At 35.5% G+C, this 19,340-nt stretch overlaps 1 protein-coding gene across 1 annotated transcript in view; it reads left to right on the top strand.

Moving 5' to 3' along the window:
* The first annotated feature begins 2,339 nt into the window (after positions 1-2,339).
* The window catches only part of LOC125666817 (uncharacterized), a 41,982-nt gene continuing 24,981 nt past the window's right edge, over positions 2,340-19,340 (top strand). Inside the window, exons 1-6 of the mRNA XM_056151932.1 lie at positions 2,340-3,431; positions 5,299-5,402; positions 8,975-9,120; positions 14,942-15,044; positions 15,277-15,380; positions 16,588-16,685. Of these exons, the coding sequence (XP_056007907.1) occupies positions 3,164-3,431; positions 5,299-5,402; positions 8,975-9,120; positions 14,942-15,044; positions 15,277-15,380; positions 16,588-16,685 (823 nt within the window). The 5' untranslated portion in view covers positions 2,340-3,163. The remainder of the gene's footprint in view (positions 3,432-5,298; positions 5,403-8,974; positions 9,121-14,941; positions 15,045-15,276; positions 15,381-16,587; positions 16,686-19,340) is intronic.

Below are 19,340 nucleotides of genomic sequence, written 5' to 3'. Positions count from 1 at the left end.
AGGATTTTGCACGAAACGTGTTCAGTGTGCACAAAATGTGCTCAGCGTCTGGGGGCCTGGGCGGCCCCCAGACCCCCGCATAATTTCCGGCCTCCTCCAAATTGAAGGTTAATTTACGGCCCTGGCCATGCAACGAATTCACGACTCCCAGTTACGAAGCGAACGCTCCACTACTGAAGAATATACGTACATGTACATACAAAAACTTTTTTTTTCATACTTAGTACTAACATTTATAAATGGAAACAATTTGATCAATAAAAAAAAAGCCCACTTGTCTTAGTGGTCTATTTGCAGAACAGGAGTCCTATTGTACATATATGTAGGTAGTTGACTGTCACACATTTTTCTACCCCAGAATCGCCAATTTCAATCAAACCATGCACAAAACATGAGTATTGTGACTTCAAATGGACGATGCATTCCCCTTCGTAAGGGGAGGTAATCGCAAGAAAATTAATTTTTGCAGGTTCATGATATAAGGAAAACTTTCGGATAATGCAGTGGCGGATTTAAGGGGGCGCAGCCGGAGCGCGCCCCCTTCCCCCTAAAATTGTTAAATATAAATTAAGTCGTGGTCTCTTGTTTAGAAAAATGTAAAAGATAAAAGAAGTAATAATATCTTCCACTCTCGGAGAAATAAATGACAAAATCTTTTGAATTATTGAATTACTTTTATTTGGAGAACTTACATTTTTACCTCCAAACTCTTAAAATTTGCGTCAATTTATTAATTTCACCTTATTAAGAATGACAGAAAATAGTAAAAATGACTATTTATGAGACATATTTCAAGCCCTGTAAAATCTGAAAAATCCAGGAGCTTCCGGGGGCTTGCCCTCTCCCCCCCCCCGGGATTTGGCCTGGACCCTCTGGGGCCTAAAGACGACCCCCAATCCCCATACCTCATAAACTTGCGCCCCCTAACCGCGATTCCTGGATCCGCCCCTGTAATGTATATGGAAAAAGTTAAAGTAGGATGGGGATTTAAGAAAAAAGTTTATATTTTCAAGATCCACGTTGGGTCATATTAGCAGTTTTGATGGGAACAAAATAAAAATGTTTGATGAATGTGCTAGTTTCCACTTTAATTGGATTTATAAACCTTCTTTTCGATCATGAAACGATAATATTAATTTTAGAATTTATATACAATGCTCCATATATTGTATAGCAATGCGTCGTTTCTTTTCGATATTTTAAAATATGTATACATTAACATACAATTCCGATATATGAAAACAACGATTCGCTCATTGACTGTCAAATACAATTAATTATATATGTGCATAATCATTATTGATGATCAATTAAAAGTTACACAACCCTTTATACTCTGATGGTAATGACATACATTCCATGTATGAAAAACCCAATTTCGGTTAATTGTGGATTTCCCCATATAAATATTACAACACTGCTTAGACAGTGACGAAGAGATAATTAAAAACGAGTATAAAATTTGTGACATCGATTAAAAATCTTCCTCTCAAAAGCCACTCTTCCAATTTCAAACAAACTTGGTAAAAATCATGCTTGAGTAAAAGGGATTCAAGTTTGTTCTCATGAGAGGTCTTGCTCTCCAAAGGGGAGATAATCAGAAAAATGTAAAGATAGGGTGAGAACATTTAAAAATCTTCTCAAGAACCACTGGGTCAGAAACGTTGAAACGTACATGAAAGCCCACTGACATAGTGTAGAATCACCCCCCCCCCCCCCCAAATCATGTCCTAAGGGGATATGGCGGGGCCACAATAAGGGATACAATTTTTACATGGGAATATATAGGAAATATCTTTAAAAATCTTCTCAATAACAACTGGGCCATGCTTAGTTATATTAATATGAGCATTCCCAGGTAATATAGATTGAAGTATGTTGAAATCATGCCCCCGGGGGATACGATGGGACCATAATATAGGATCAAAGTTTTATATGGGAGTATTTAGGAAAACCTCCTTAAGGTGGCTCACTACACCCTGAAATAGTTTCTCAAATCCGTACGAATTGATTTAATCATAAAAGATATGTAAGAAGTATATATATGCCAAAAAGGCAAAAAATGTGCAAATTTGGATAAAAATATGATTTTCAAAAACATTATTTCAACACATATGAACAAAAGGCTCTGGCGGATTTGAACTCAAAATATGCGGTTAACCAGCCCAATGCTTTAACCACTGAGCTACGATGATATTTAAACAAATCGATCGATACAAATAATTTCACAAAACATTTAAAAATCGCAATCTTGTGACGTAGTGTCATAAACAGTATAAGCTTTAGTGTATAGAGCTACCTTAAAATCTTCTCAAGAACAGCAGGGTCATATGATTAGTCATATTGATATACCAGGATTTTCAGATGAGTTCGTTCAATTTAGGGGCCCCAGAGGTAGAGTGGGGCCATAATGGGAGATCAAAGTCTGATATGGGAATAGACAGGAAATTAAAAGAAATTCTTATCAAGATTAGCAGGACCACACTGTAGAACCAACATTTTTCATGGAATAAAGATCGCTAAAAATCTTATTTCGACTCACAATAGCTGAACAACAGCAGGGCCAAGGCAACTGATGTCAGCTATGTGACCCACGAGCCTCATGTTTATAAACCAAACAACGGAGAGGCTAAGTCGTAGACTTTTCAATCCACTCCGATTATTTGTCGGTCTCGGGCCGACGAACGGACTTTAAAGTTGAACACTGTTACTGTGCTATTGCTTTTCCTTTTTTTTATTTTTTTTTTTTATAAATTTTCCAGTTTTCTGAATAGATATGACTTTACAAGATGGAGGAACAAGAAAGTGTAGTCCATTATCTTAGGGGGAAAAAGTAAATCTAATAATAAATGTGTTATGTATTTTTTAAAACGTTTTTCCCCAAATTATTTTGATGCGCGTCTCTTCCACTTGTTATCTATAATCGTTTTAGAAATACATCAAATAATGCCCAGAGGCATATATTTAAAAATCCCGTGTTCCACATCTGACATTGCAAAGTTTAGATTGATTGTTATATAAAATACCAAATTCATTTATTTACCTGCTCATACAAAATTCATCTCTAACTTTCTGGGGGAGAAAATTATATTGTGATGCGGTTGGTTTACCAGGAAATTAATTTTTGTGTTTGAATTGAACGTTTTAAGGTGAATTTAGCTCAATGTTAGGGAAAATACTGATTTTATATATGGTCTGGGCGCAACTGCTAAGAGTACGCACGAGCAATATTGTGAAGCGTTCGCGGTCTTGCAGGAATAATATCTGTAACTTTGAATGGAATGTGGATTACAAGTTTACAATGATGTGGCATAATCGGACGTCTGAAGAACCCAATTTTCAACCAATTTTACTTGACCGGAGTAATATTCTTCGCAGACGTGCTACAACAGCAAATTGTACAGAAATCTACGAGGCTGTTCTGTTCTCAGGTATGGGTGAAGGGAAATGAAAAGAATCGAAAGATGTTTTCTTATTCAGTCATTTATGGCATGTAAAACGTTGCAATATTATACAAATCTTGACTTATACGCGACAATCTTGATTTATTTTTGATAATCTTGATGTTTATATGAGTAAATTGTGATTTATATTTGATAACTTTCTATATAGTTATCAATATTATCGACTAAAAATATCAAGATTATTAAATATACATGACAAGAGTATCGAATATAAAACAAGATCTATCGCATAGGAAGCATGATTGTCGCATATAGACATCAAGATCGAATATACATCAAGATTTAAGCATATAAACATCAATGATTGATTGATTGTATATTGTTAAACGTCCCTCTTGAGAATTTTCCACTCATATGGAGACGTCACCATTGCCGGTGAAGGGCTTCAGGTCTATGCTCGGCGCTTACGTCCTTTGAGCGGGGAGGGATCTTTATCGTGCCACACCTGACGTGACACAGGTCTCGGGTTTTTCGGTTTCATCCGAAGGACCTCAAGATTATTGCATATAAATGAAGATTTGAATATCATTGCAACGTTTTACACGCCTTAAGTAGTCATCTGCACATTTCTATCTAGTAAAATAAGATATAGCAAATACAGTTTACCAACAAATATATATATCTCATAGCGAAACATGTCGACCGTGCGTGAAGTGTATTTGACCTCAGAATTATGGGATTGGTGTGAATAGTATAATTCAAAGCGAAATCAGCATGCCAATAGAACCGGAATCTTTATTTTGATAAAATCTTATATTTAGTTTTAATTTTATCAATGATTATGGTTAAAGCTACATACAAAATTATCATAATATTTAGTATATTTTTTACAACAAAATAAAATTAGCTAGTATTGCTTTAAAGATTATATAACACGATGCAAAGAAAGCAAAAACATGTTTATTAAATATGTATCTTGAACTTAATGATATGCATGCGTGACTGCATGAAGTTAAGCGTTTATTATTGTCGAAAGGATTTGATGATATGTGGTTTTACCACTATATTGATGATGAAGTTTTATTTCTGGAATATTTCAAACAGCATTTACCTGACAACTTTATGCAGTCACGTGATGAATTTTTTGATGATATAAATATATTCTGTATAAACACCTTATTGATAATGTTACAATTCGGTTTTACTCGTCAAAATCTATTCCGAAAAATTATATTAGTCTTTTGATAAAATTTAGAATTTTCTGTTCCCCAGCTTAGAATAGAATAAGGTAAATATAATTACATGTATAGTACAGAAAAACAAGATCGATTGTGTGAATTTTGTACTTTGAATGAAATTGAGGACGAATATAATTTTATATTGAAATGTCCATTGTACAAAAACCTCAGATCTACATATATTAAAACGTATAATTGGCCCCGTGCTTTTATGTTTAAACTGGTACAATTGATGTCAATTCATAATAGAAAACAACTCTAATCTGGGTAAATTTTTAAAAAGAGCTATAATCTTAAGATCTATACAAACTATCATCTTATATATATTTTGTGTAAACTTGACTTATAACTCTCTTCATGTATGTCCATCCTCTAATATTCACTCCACTTTTCATACTGTATACATCTTTTTTGTTTATACTCTGTAATTGAATATGTATTATGGCGATGAGCCGTAAAGCTTAAAGCCAATAATAATTATACAATACATGTAATCTTCTGTCTGTGCCTTCATCCAAGGTCAGAGGTCATATCCGGGATTGCCTGTGCCTTCATCCAAGGTCAGGGATCATATCCGGGATTCCCATATCCACCGTTAATAACATTCTGAATGCAGCAAGCCTATGTATTAAATCTGATTATATTATCCATTTAAGAATTTGAGGATTTGGTCAGTACCGGTGATGGAGAGTACCGAATGGTGTACGCAATCAATGGACAGATCCCAGGACCGGAGATTGTCGTGTCGGAGGGAGATACGGTGAGTACACGTACACAAAACAGTCTCTACTGCAAGCAAAGAAGTTCCCCGTGATAGAGAGAGGGAGGGAGAGAGAGAGAGAGAGGAGAGAGAAGGAGAGAGAGAGAGAATCATTAAAGCCTTTATTAGAACCAACAATATACTGGGTAACGGGATTCAGTCATTAGCTTTGATTAGCGGTCGATGGGAACGCTTACATTAGTCACACATAAGTATTAAGAACCCTCTCTTCTACGTCATTGGGCGCCATACATTGGTCAGAATTTGTGGAACGCTGTCTGAAGGGGGTGAAGTATGTTTCTTTTCTGTTTTACGTCACAATCGATAATTTACTCATATAGAGACGGCACCTTGTAGGTAAAATGCCGTAAGTAGGTGATTAACCCATGGATGATTCTCAAGGCGGCAGCAGGAAAAATTATCCTGAAAACAGCTTACCTTGACATTAGATTTTAGTGTTTTAAGGACGATTGCCACACCAAAGAAATTTGACGTGGATGAAAAGTGGAGGATATGTACAACAATATTTTAAAATTCAAAACTTTCAAATAATTTATTTTGTCAAAAAATGCAGTTTTAGTAGAAAGCAATCTGGAAAAAAATTAAAAACCCTGCTGATCTCGAACCCGCTATCTACAGTTCTGTGGTCGACTTGCTAACCTATTGAGCTACTTAACTATCAGACAGTGATTACGGTTTTTCGGTATACATTTTCTAAAGTAATACTGTAGATTGAATGTATCTGACAAATATTTGTAATAAAACATTTAGAAGAGTTTTCAAGGGAAAAGTTTCTATATTGGATAAATATATCTGTCAGCCTTTGTTTTACCATAGCAAAGAGTGTTGTTGTTGTTGGGGGGGGGGGGAGGGGGGGGGGGGGGTAATCAACACTGTGAATACCAGACATTGTTGAAACCAAGAGAGCATAACCTATCCTTCACCTTAGAATGAATTATAATATGGATAGACTTACATTTCATCATATAATTTTTTTCAATATACAATTCTAAGTACTCAAAAGTTTGACCCAATACTTCAGTATACGTAATTTTCTGTGTATTATTAAAGGTACACGACCCAATTCTGTATAAGTCATAATTTGAGGTGGAATTCTTAACTTTCAATAACAATCTACAAAAAACGAGTTTGAACTCAATATTCTTTCTTGTATCGAAACCCCATATTTCTGCTCCATTATTGAGAACACCGGCATCATAAGTATCAAAATGTTTTAACTTTGTTTGTATATTCAAAAAAAGTTATCTTTAAATGTTTTTAACATATCAACATGCACTGTTGAGTTCTTTTTTTGTGTTAGTTTGCAAAGTTACTATTTCAATTAAGAGTCATGCCCAAATGATTGAATCTATTGACAATTTCAACTGTTTCCATATCATTAAACTAGTTATCACTACGCGGTAAGGTTTTAAAGGACACATCTCGTGTTTTCAAAGTATACAGAATTATATGCATTTTGTCTTCCTTATGCTTATAGAAATTAATTGTAATAGTTCGTTCGCTGAAGTATTGCGATAATTAGCCACAATACGGACTTAAATCTAAGCCCCGATTTCAAAAAGCCTAGTTAATTAGATAGGTAGTCACGTGGTACAGTGACGTCATATGCGACCTTCGTCGATCAACTTGTTGTAAAAGTAGTGTTAGATATTTTTTAAAACTCGGGTTTTAGGGGCCTAATTTATTTACCATGGATAACATTTATTTCGATGTTGACAAATTTCCAGAGTCTTATATCTTTTAGTCACCAGTGCATACACATAGCGACCCAAATGTAGCGAGAAAAGCGAGTATGAAATCTGCATAAATTTGCGAGTAAATAATGTTTACATCGGATCCCTGTTTAAACACAATTTGGTAATGCCATTTCTGTAAACAACTGTAATTAGTGTTGTTGCTTTTCTAAAATAAACAGTGCAATTATTATTAAATTTATTTTTGGAGAAGTTAGATAGGCCTAAATTATGATACGATTATGTATCATTGACAACTAGGCCTACTGTCACGGGTGCATTTCGAAAAAGAAAAAAAAATAATAATGATCAAACTTATTGTGAAAATCACAATACTTTTAAATTATTTTATTAAAGCAATTTTATTAGGCCTAATCATTATTTTTTGTTATCAACACGTTGTTACGTAGGAAGTGGGAGCGCGGCGTGCTGTTGTTGTAAACACGTACGCGTTCCTTAAAAAAAAAAAATGAAAGCATTATAATTCAATTCAAAGTCGGGAAATATTATATTTTATTATTTATAATTGAAAGTCCAATTATCTTTTATCTTTAAATTTCTTTTTTAAAACTACCAGTTGGTAGACACTGCTAGCAAAGTTCTGCCTATGTTGTTACAAGGTGAAGGTCAGTTGGTGCGAGTGTGTATTGAATTCGAGAGCAGAACGGAAAGCATATGCCGTTGGCCTATATGTTACAGTGCGTAGCTTCGATAGAACCACTTTCTCGCAGTTTATCTACGTATTTGTCCAAGTGCTTGTTAGAAAAAGTACAGGGACAAATTCTACTGGGGGTTTTTATGGCAAAGTCGTTGTGCCGACAAAAAATATTCACGTCTTGTCCCTCATACCTTCCTTCGAAAATTGATAAAAACACAGTCCAAATCCTCTCTACTGACAGCAATTACACCCTTAAACGGCACAAAACACCCTAATGCAGTGTTATTTACAAGCTGTTAATGTGATAATTGTTTGTTTGTCAATTAAATCTAATCTGTTTATGAAATGGCTATTAAGTGTTTTCAAATCTTCTCGCTCGAGGTCGCATATGACGTCACAGATAATGGCGCGTAAAATATCGAAGAAAATATGCATATCGCAAGATTTGAATTTCATCGCTTTCAAACTCGAAAACTACGCAAACTGTTTCATTTAAAACACATGTAAAGTAGTTTTAGGCATGAAATGAATTAATTTTGCTGAAAAAATTAAAAAGTTTAAAAACATGCGATGTGTCCTTTAACGTTTCTGATTATTACAATTTTCGTTTTCACAACATTTACCCCAATAGCCTAATCTGTCACAGTAAGCATGTAATTCATCTAAATAAAAATACTCTGAAGACCTTCCTTTGACGCTGCTAATAAAACAGCATGCATAAAACAATGCTAGATCTCTTGGTCAGGTTGGTTTACATAAGCTTGAAAGAAGTTCACCTTCAAAATCATTGATGTAGAAAAAAAAAAGAAGAAAAGGACACAATGCTTCCCCTTGCATTACACCATTTATAGAGATGGATAAATTAGATTTAAACCTACCACATTACTTGACTTCCCTGTAAAGTTGTTGAATAACACTAAGAAGTTATACTGTGACACCCCTTTTGGTTAATCTGTAGAACAATTTGTTCCTATTACTCTATCAAATGCTTTTTATATCCGAAAGACTTAAAAGTTTCACTTCTAGTGTCGCGCTCTTGGTGAAGGTCCAAACAAACGTCCTAAGCGCTAGGCTACAGTGACCGGTCAACAATGAAGGATGAGTATTGACGATTATGCCTTTTATGAAGCGTCTATGAATAATACTTTTTATACCTGCAGGTAGTGGTGCGCATCTACAATCGTTTGAAAACTGAAGGATTGACAATACACTGGCACGGCTTGCTTCAAAGAGGCACCCCTTGGATGGACGGGGTCCCCATGATATCCCAGTGTCCTATAATACCAGGGCAGATGTTTGAATACAGGTAGATTGATTCAACCAAAACCGCTCTCTATCATGTTATTTGTACGTGTGGTTTATCCAGGCTTCATTGCTTTTTTTGATTGTTCTTGTTTTCTGAAGATGTCAAACTTGCTAATGTGTTTTGGCACTACGGCAACTGTATTCCGTAGTGTTTAGTACTGATTTTTGTTGGGCAAGACTTTGTAATGCGTTGCTGCTTTGATCGTCAGCGTTCATACTTGTAGTGTAATACGGTGGCGTTCAGCGACAACAGACCTCAAAGTATCAGCGTATGGCCATTTTTTAAATCGGGGCACGCTACTGACAAACAAGTGGATGGTACAGGGGTTTGAACTGTCTCGTTTAACGTCAGCATTTCGCAAATTCTATGGTCGTTATAACGATCTAGTTTACCGATACAACCTATCATTGGGTCAAATGCTGTCTGATGAGTTTCATACCGATTGTTAGGCCGTTCTTTTGGCACACCGATTTTAACTACGGATAACTCCGTTTACCTGATCAAGATATAGGACTTACGCCAGGTGTGACCAGTGGACAGGGGATGCTTACTGCTCCTAGGCACATGATCCCACCTCTGGTATGCACAAAGGTCCGTGTTTGCCTAACTCTCTATTTTGTATTGCTTATAAGAGTTATGAGATTGATTGCTGTTCCTTATCTTCACCTTTCATGACAAAGAATACTAGCGACAAAAGGGACTATATCACTGCGTGCTGGAATAATCATTGTGGATTTTTAAAATCTTAATTGCACACTGTCAACGATTGATATCAAGCTTATTTACATATACACAACCAAGAAACATTTAAAAAATGAACAAAACTTTTGAGCTTTTCATGGTCAATATGAACGGATAATTGGATTTGAAGCAAATTCTGTGAATCGCGCTAGCGATTCACAGAGAATTTGCCTCAAATCCAAATCCGTTCATATTGACCATGAACAGCTCAATAGTGATGTTCATTTCTTATATTTAATATTTATATTCATTTACTAAATCATTTGTTTACATTGCATGTATAAGCCAGGAAATATTTTGTTGCATACAAATAACTCCTTATATAGATCCACCTGTGTCAAAATATAGATATGACGTCACACTTCGACTATCAACATTGCATGGTGCATAGCGTACTGTATGTTAGAGGTAGGAGACCATAAGATCAAGATTGAGATGATAATCTACGTAAGTTTGCAATCTTAATCCGAGGTGTGACCTTGCGAGATCTTTTTAACACATGTTGTATTTTTTCAAATCATTACGCTCTTTTAGTCGCGTGCTTTATTGATTAAATAGGCCAATTGTTTAACAATCTAATTAACATTAGATGTTAGATCCGTTCGCGTACTCGCATACGTTATGTATGCGAGTACGCGAGCGGATCTAACATCTAATGTTAATTAGATTGATTGTTTAACGTCCCTCTCGAGAATATTTCACTCATATGGAGTCGTCACCACTGTCGGTGAAGGGCTGCAAAATTTAGGCCTATGCTCGACGCTTATGGCCATTGAGCAGGAAGGGATCTTTATCGTGCCACACCTGCTGTGACACGGGACCTCGGTTTTTGCGGTCTCATCCGAAGGACCGCCCCATTTAGTAGCCTCTTACGACAAGCAAGGGGTACTGAGGACCTATTCTAACCCGGATCCCCACGGGATGGCGTGCTTTAAACTAGTTCATAATCCGTTCATAGTCAGTAAGAACGGATTGTGCCGCGTGCTGAAATTGGTTGGTTCATAGAGGAAAATGCGATTTGTAATATAAATATAAAACTATACCCCATGATTATATATATAACGTACTATCTAACATCCTAGTTCTAGATCCCACCTCTGGGGGCTCGTGTTTAACATACTCTCAATTCTAAATTCTTTGTAGGATTTATGGTTAGATTAATCATTATTTTCTCTCTCAGTGCCCTCGTCCGAAAATAAAAAAAAAATCTTGACTAATTGGTAACAAAACACAAAAAGGTTGGTAGGTTGGTTGCGTTCGTTAGAAGATCGCTTTTAATGAACATCAAATCAACAAAACTGAAAAATCACACAAACTGAATTCAAAACTGACAATGTGTTGGATGGGAGGAAAGGCTAAGGCACAGCAATACAAGGACTTCCTTTGTAACTTGTAACAAACTTCGCGCTGCCCGAAAACTAACCAGGGCTAGTAAAAATACTGAGCACGAAAGGGCTCGTGCATGGGCTAAGAAGCCCGCAAAATGTAATTACGGAAAGTAACGAAAAATGACGAATTGTAAAACGTAAAGAAATAAATTTATTCGTTGTCTTCACAGTTTTCGTTATCTTCGCCTTATCGTAATAATGAACTGTTTTTATATTCTTATGAAGCAGAATTTATTCAAAAACTTTTACGGGAGAAGAATAAATCTCTTGCTGTGGACTTCAACTCGACATTTAGATTTGTCGACGACGTTCCATCCATTAAAAATAATCCTTTTCATTCATTTGTTGATTCGATATATCCCTATGAAATCGAAATAAAAGACACCAAAGAGTTTACATCTGCTTCCTACTTCAATATTTTCTTGAAAATAGATATTAACGGCAATCTAAGAACTCAGCTTTAAGACAAACAGGATGATTTTAGTTTCTCCATGGTAGCAATATTCCATTATCACCTGCATATTGTGTTTGTATATCTCAACTGATTAGATACACAAGAGCTTGTTGTGACTGTGATCAGCTTATAAATCGAGGCAAACAAGTTGATGTTACAAGGGTTTCAACAGCCTCAGTTAAAGTCACACTTTGTAAATTTTATTGTCATAATAATGCTCTTGTTTGCCAATACAACATATCATTGGGTCAAATGTTGTCTGACGAGTTTTATACCAATTGTTAAAGCATTCTTGTCACACTGATTTTGACTACGAATTACTCCGTGTAGCTGATCAAGATACAGGGTTCACGGCGGGTGTAACCGGTCTACAGGGGATGCTTACTTCTTCTAAGCACCTGATCCCACCTCTTGTATATCTGGGGGGGGGAGGGGGGGGGTCCGTGTTTGCCCAACTCTCTATTTGTATTCATTATAGGAGTAATGAATTTGACCACTGTTCGTTATCTTCAGCTTTCACCTATATCAATACTGAATTTCAAATATCTATGACTTCCTTTTTGTATGAGTTCCTGGAATTGTTCTACGAATGATACCTTCTAAATCATAGTAAAATAGATTGTTTATAAATACATAATCTATGCGACTTTTTGGGTTGTTTTAACGTCAGACCACGTATACTTAACATTCTTGGATAATTTTTGCGTACACGTCATCTATATTACAATTTCGTATTAAATCTTTTAATAACATACAGTTTTCTCTGCGATATTATTCAGTTAAAATCGCCACACAGTACAGTATTTTCGTTAAGAGAATTTCAGATTCTTCAATGATTCCCAACTGTCAAGAAATACTGTTCATAGTTGATCTGTTAACCTGTTTTCACATACCGGTGCGAGATGATGAACGTTTTAATTACTGTTCATGTTTTGTTTTTTTTTAAATTCCCACCTCTTTCTACGCCATTCGGTTGGTATATATTTACAATTGTTAAAGGTATTACGGTCAAGTTCAAGATTAATCAAAATTTTTCCATCATAAGATTTTCTCACATTTATTTTGTTTGCATTTAATTGTTCATTAAATGTGATAGACAAACCCCTATTCAAAGTATTGTCACTATTAGCTTGGAATGAGTCAGGTTATTTGTCGAAATGCGCATCTGGTGCATCAAAATTGGTACCGTATAAGTTTTACATTATGACCCCTGGGTCGAGGCCTCTGCTGGTGGACTGTTAGTCCCCGAGGGTCTCTACAGCCCAGTAGCTAAGTACTTCGTTACTAGCTTGAAAATACGGATGTATATTTAATTGCTGTTATAAAATTTAGAAATTCATTTCAAAATTAAGGATTATCTCCCTCATGCATAGCTCTTATCCTTGGACGAATTTGGCTCCACTTTTTTGGCACGCTGCTTTTGGCTATATTTAGCTCTAAAACTTCATAGTTATTTCGGATTTCAAACATTTCGGTTGAGCATCACTGAAGAGACATTATTTGTCGAAATGCGCATCTGGTGCATCAAAATTGGTACCGTATAAGTTTTACATTGTATAATTATATATTCATTTCGTCCTGTAAAATGTGTTTCTTGAAGCAAGACAATATCTATCTTACTTCCTCTCAACCATGAAAAGAGTTTTTGCCTTTTTTCGGGAGTATTTAACCTCGTTACTTTAACTGAAATAAAATCTAGTTATTTCATATGAAATTTCATGAACCTTATTCATGAAAATGTAATACATACATGTATGCTTAGTAAATGAAGATACCCTTATAATATTATAGTCAAATCCACTGTCCTTTGACAAGAAATTGATACCATTTGATACAAAATGTAGTTAGTGTTAAACTATTTGCCTTCTCATCTGAATTAAGAGTCCGTGGACGTATCGAGGCCTAACAAGGATTCCGAGTCGAACTCGCTGCGTCTGCGCAATGTCTCTGTTTTAGTGTTTACTTTGGAATGTTGTGTTTTGTTTGGTTTGCTCCACTGGACATTTTTTTTCTCACTTGAAAAAGTCCTTTTGTTTTCCGATTTTGAGTCTTCAACAAACCGAGCTACATATAAAGGTCCTTGATTTGTCACCAAACTTGTGAAATAAAGGGTGTTTTATCCATACTAGTATGTGTAATTATCAGTTTTAGCTGTCATCCAATGAAAAGTGAAGATAAGGAACAGTGATCAATCTCATAACTCCTATAAACAATACAAAATAGATAGTTGGGCAAACACGGACCCCTGGACACACCAGAGGTGGGTTCAGACAAACACGGACCCCTGGATATACCAGAGGTGGGATCTCCGACAGTAGTGACATATTCCCATGACCAAAGCTACATAATATGAAAGCTTTGTCTGTCAAGCACCACCATGTTTCTATAACTATGCAGTTTAGATATATCTTTGTTGAATGTTAGTGCGCTGTAAGAAATGTTGTTCCAGGTGCTATTTAACTTAGAATAACGCTATCGCAGTTGATGATGGACCATCTTTAAAACTTTCTTCCATTATCAATTGACTTTGTGGTCTTGGTCATCATAGTCGCTCGTAAAAACCTCCGATTGTTATCAAGACGATCAAATTCTACTCCATCATTAAGGACTTTTTCAAACGTTCCTATGATGTCTCCAATTCGTTTCTCTTTTTTTGCCTACGATGGTTTTTCTCTCGCCCCTCATTTTCTCTCTCTCTCTCTCTCTCTCTCTCTCTCTCGTTTTTACTAAGATGTACTTTCTCTTTAATTGGATTAAAAGAGAAAAAACAGTTTCTAGCTTCTTTATCATTATCTTTTTTTTTTCGTAACTGGACAGCAAATCCCTTCTTTATAGGAAAAGGTAATTCCTTAACATTTTCACCCAATTATTCTAAGCATGGAATGCTAACACTGTTCTTATGAAGGGACCACATTTTATGATTGAATTACTGCAAATTACTGGTATTTCAAGAAACTTTATTATCTCAATCTTTCCGTGTCCGATTTACCAGCATTTTAACGTTCAATTTGTTCACCATAACGCATATCATATTCTATTTTTATATATTTTATAAAAATATTCATAAGAATAGATCGTGAATTTACAAGTAAATAATTTTCTCGCGAATAGAATATGTTTTTCAGTATTTCGTTCAGTCTATTTGTTTTTAATCCGTAGTTCTAATATCCTACAATGGTAGTTATGAAATACCCACAATTCAACACTAAAATGGTCTCTTTAATGTATAATTTTCTAGATTTCTAGCAGAGCCTGTGGGAACCCATTGGTATCATGCGCACACTAATACGATGGGAAGCGATGGATTGTCTGGGGCTTTTATTGTTCTTCCAAAGGAGGCAGTAAGTCTTGATTATTGCATGCATGCTTTTTTTCTCCAAGTGAATACGAAAATGCCTCATTGATTTACTAACTTGCCGTGTATGGTTACCATACGAAAAAATGATATCTGATTTAATATTTGACTTTCGACAAGAAAATGTTTAGCAGATCAATAGATCATTTGATTAATAACTTTCAGACTCTAAAGCCAGATTGCACAGTTAAACAGTATCTATTTCTTTATTTGCGCAGACGACAACACCTGGATATACTGCTGAATTTTTCGCTGTTATACAAGATTGGACTAGGCGTTCTTCTCTGGAGACAAGTGAAACGTACAGAAGTAAATTATTCGGGTATGCTAAAAGTAAACGCTTGAATACCGTACGTGTATTTCGTGCTTGAATTTGTGAGTCATACATTGAAAGTACGTCACATAGAACTGCCTTTGAATACTCCTACGACGTATGTATTATAAGATTAGAAGTATCCTCTAGGTATGAACTGTATGAAATAAGCTTTTGCAATATATCATATAACGGGGAATATGGTTTTTCTTGTGTAAATGAAAAGGTGAAGATAACAAACATTGATCAATCTCACAAAACCTCTAAGGAATACAAAATAACGAGTAAGGCAAACACCGGCCCCTGGATAAACCAGAGATGGGATCAGATGTCTGGGCGGAAAATCATTCCCTGTCGAAAGGTCACACCTGCCGTAAGCCCTATATTTTTTTAGGTAAACGAAACAATCCGCGTTAAAATCTTCATATCTCCCTAATATTTATACAATAAATTGTTTATGATCATTGTTCGTTATCTTTCCCTTTCATTATACCGAAACAAACAAAATGTGTTTGGAATAAATCATTTCTTAAGTTTCCTGAATGCTGTTTACGTTCATGGTCAGTGTGTCAAATAAAATCAGGTTATTTTAATGTATATAAGAAACCCGTGTACATTCCTGTTGTGCCTTACAAAGTATGAAAGTTCTCTTATGTCAAATGACTCGAACGTATTGTCATGTCACAATAAACTATATATACCTCGATGAAAGGTGAAGATAACGAACAGTGATCAATCTCATTACTCCTATATACAATACAAAACAGAGAGTTGGGCAAACATGGACCCCTAGCTATACATGTACCAGAGGTGGGATCAGGTGCCTAAGAGGAGTAATCATCCCCTGTCGACCGGTCACACCCACCGTGAGCCCTATATCTTGATCAGGTACTCCTCCTAGGCACCTGATCCCACCTCTAGTATATCTAGGTGTTTGTGTTTGCCCAACTATCTATTTTGTATTGCTTATAGGAGTTATGAGATTGATCACTGTTTGTTATTTTCACCTTTCATGATGCTTGAGGGGAATGATTATGAAGTTTTATTCTCCTTGCAATTGACTATCTAGACCGATCAGATAACTCGTTATACTGTGGTAGGAAAAAACCCATTTTATAGGATATACCGTATCAAATGTGTCTAGAAACACCTTTGCAATTACATGTAATTATGCAGAATAACGTTTTTGGTGTAATTCGTCTTTAATTTTCTCCAGACTCGATGATTATGATGGGAAATGCCAACCTGCGGTGTATATGCCTGATGGAGGAACATCTATATTTCCTTTTAATGTGGGATTAGTAAATGGCAGAGGTAAGTACATTGTATATCACATCGCTATCGAAAATCAAAGGTTATTGTGAAATTACTGTATGTAAATGTACCTTATACAGCATCATGCCATAATTTAATGCCCATCGATGTTCGTTTCGGAACGGGCTAATATAAACGATGTTATCAACGTTTTTTATGCTTCTTTGCGTGTAAAATTATTGTCAAAGAGGAATAACTACATATCTATGTCATCTTCACAAGTCAAGGATTACTGATTCGTTACCTCGCTTTAACCCTTGACATCAGTCGCTATATAAACGTTGGGCTCATTAGACTATTACGCAATCCACTATAAATGAAACATCCAATGCATCTTGTTATGGTGTACATGGATACAAATGACGCGATGTCATACTGCTGTATTGATAGACACGCGCAATTATATTTACACCACTAATTACGGTTATTGATAGTAGATCTAGTTTGGAAACCTTTTTGCTTAAGACAATAATGCTTATTCAACGATTGAAATAGCCATAACTATAGGTATAAATACACGTGTTTTTATTTGAATCTTTCGCTTCGCGTTGTTATAAATAGAACCGCATTCTCATTGGTTCCAACTCTTTTGTGAAAACAATCAGAACGAACTCAACTTTAAGATAGTCACTGAAGGCTCAGGTGCTGCGTGCCTGGTTTGATATTCCATTATTTCATGTTCAAAGATTTATTCAAGCCTCCAACGAAGATGCCGACAGGTATTGATTCAAAAGGGAGATATATAAGTTTTGATCCCAATTCACGGAATAGAAGAGGTGAATTTCATTTTCAAGTTATGTGTATATCAATAAGTAAATTGGCGGCCATTAAAAATTTGACTCATTTATGGCACTATGCTGTAGTTATTGCATATGAATAGTTTGGTGACTTCAATGCTATATTTTGACATCATAATAGTTTCACGTCATAAAAGTCACAATGACGTCATTTATATAACAGTTTAACAAAGTTTTACTGTAACGAGAAGAAGTAATATGTATACGGTGTGACCGTTGGACCGAGCGAAGCATGTAATGGTCATTGGAGTGTCCCAAGTGGTAATCATAATTCCGTTAAGTATGGTAGATTATGATTCATTTAAAAATATATATTTTTAATGAAATTTTCCTTGCGTTGATAACCCAGTAAGATCTCAATATTAAAGGGGTTTATATGGGGAGAACAGTTTTAAAGGATCCGCCTATCCATTGAGCGCGGGAAATAAAACGCAAAGCGACGTAAATTGTGCATTGTGACGTCACATTTAGCCTCGACTTTTTTCTCTTTTTCAAAGCAAACAATTATTTTTACAACAATAATACATTCCGTATGCAATGAAAAAGGCCGTTATAAAACTAAACAAAATTAACCAATAAATTCAAAATGGTAAAAAAGTAACCGTAATTTTATCGTATATTCTTATTCAAAGAAACTCATGAACTCGTTCATCTATTTAGTCGTATTACGGTTTTATATGTAATTATTTGCTAAAACCTGTTATAATGATAATTATACTATTTACTTTGAACAAACTGAGTGTTTAAATTACGAATTGCACGTCAGAGTCTTCTATTATTGGCATTCAAAATAAATTACGAATAACTGTTGAAGCAGGTAATGAAAAAATAAATGGCGGCGCCCATATGGATCACGAAAATTTCAGTGAACGTATATAGAGATTATCTCTTTTTCTTTTGCTGAATTTGACTTTTTTCTTTTACATACGTGTTACCTTTAGAGCCTTGCTTCGCGGACGGGCCTTCGGCCCGTCCGAGCTTCGCTCGGTATTATCCTTACTGCCAACAATGTACCCTTCATCGCAAAGGTTTCCTTGATTAAAGGGTGAAGATAATGAAAGGTGATCAATCTCATAGCTCTTATAAAGAATAAAAAATTTAGAGTAGGGCAAACACGGATCCCTGAACATACCAGAGGTGGGATCAGGTGTCTGGGAGGAATAGACATCCCCTATCGACCGTTCACACATGCTATTTTGAATATGTATATATAAGCAATGAATTATCAAATTTAAAGACGCTGGTGCTGACAATATTTACGTAGTTTTTGGTTCTCCCATGGACACAAATTGTACTCTGTTAATATGTATACGGTGTGACCGTTGGACCGAGCGAAGCATGTAATGGTCATTGGAGTGCCCCAAGTGGTAATCATAATTCCGTTAAGTATGGTAGATTATGATTCATTTAAAAATATATATATTAATGAAATTTTCCTTGCGCTAAAAACCCAGTAACATCTCAATATTAAAGGGGTTTATATGGGGACAACAGTTTTACAGGATCCGCCTATTCATTGAACGCGGGAAATAAAACACAAGGCGACGTAAACTGTGCATTGTGACGTCACATTTAGCCTCAACCTTTTTCAAAGCAAACAATTATAAACAACAATAATACATTCCGTATACAATCAAAAAGGCCGTTATAAAACTAAACAAAATTAACCAATAAATTCAAAATGGTAAAAATGTAACCGTAATTTTATCGTATATTCTTATTAAATACAACTTTCGGCAGCTCCCTGCTACAGAGTTGCGCATGCGCATTGTAACTTTTTCTTTCGCTTTGAATCCTGAACGGTAAACAAATTCAGTCATGATTGCGCTAGCTATTTTCTGTGTGGTATGTTCCTTTT

The sequence above is a fragment of the Ostrea edulis genome, chromosome 10, assembly GCF_947568905.1.
Source record: "Ostrea edulis chromosome 10, xbOstEdul1.1, whole genome shotgun sequence".
NCBI lineage: Eukaryota > Metazoa > Mollusca > Bivalvia > Ostreida > Ostreidae > Ostrea > Ostrea edulis.
The sequence above is the reverse complement of the archived record's forward strand: the minus strand, read 5'-3'. Positions and strand labels throughout refer to the sequence as shown.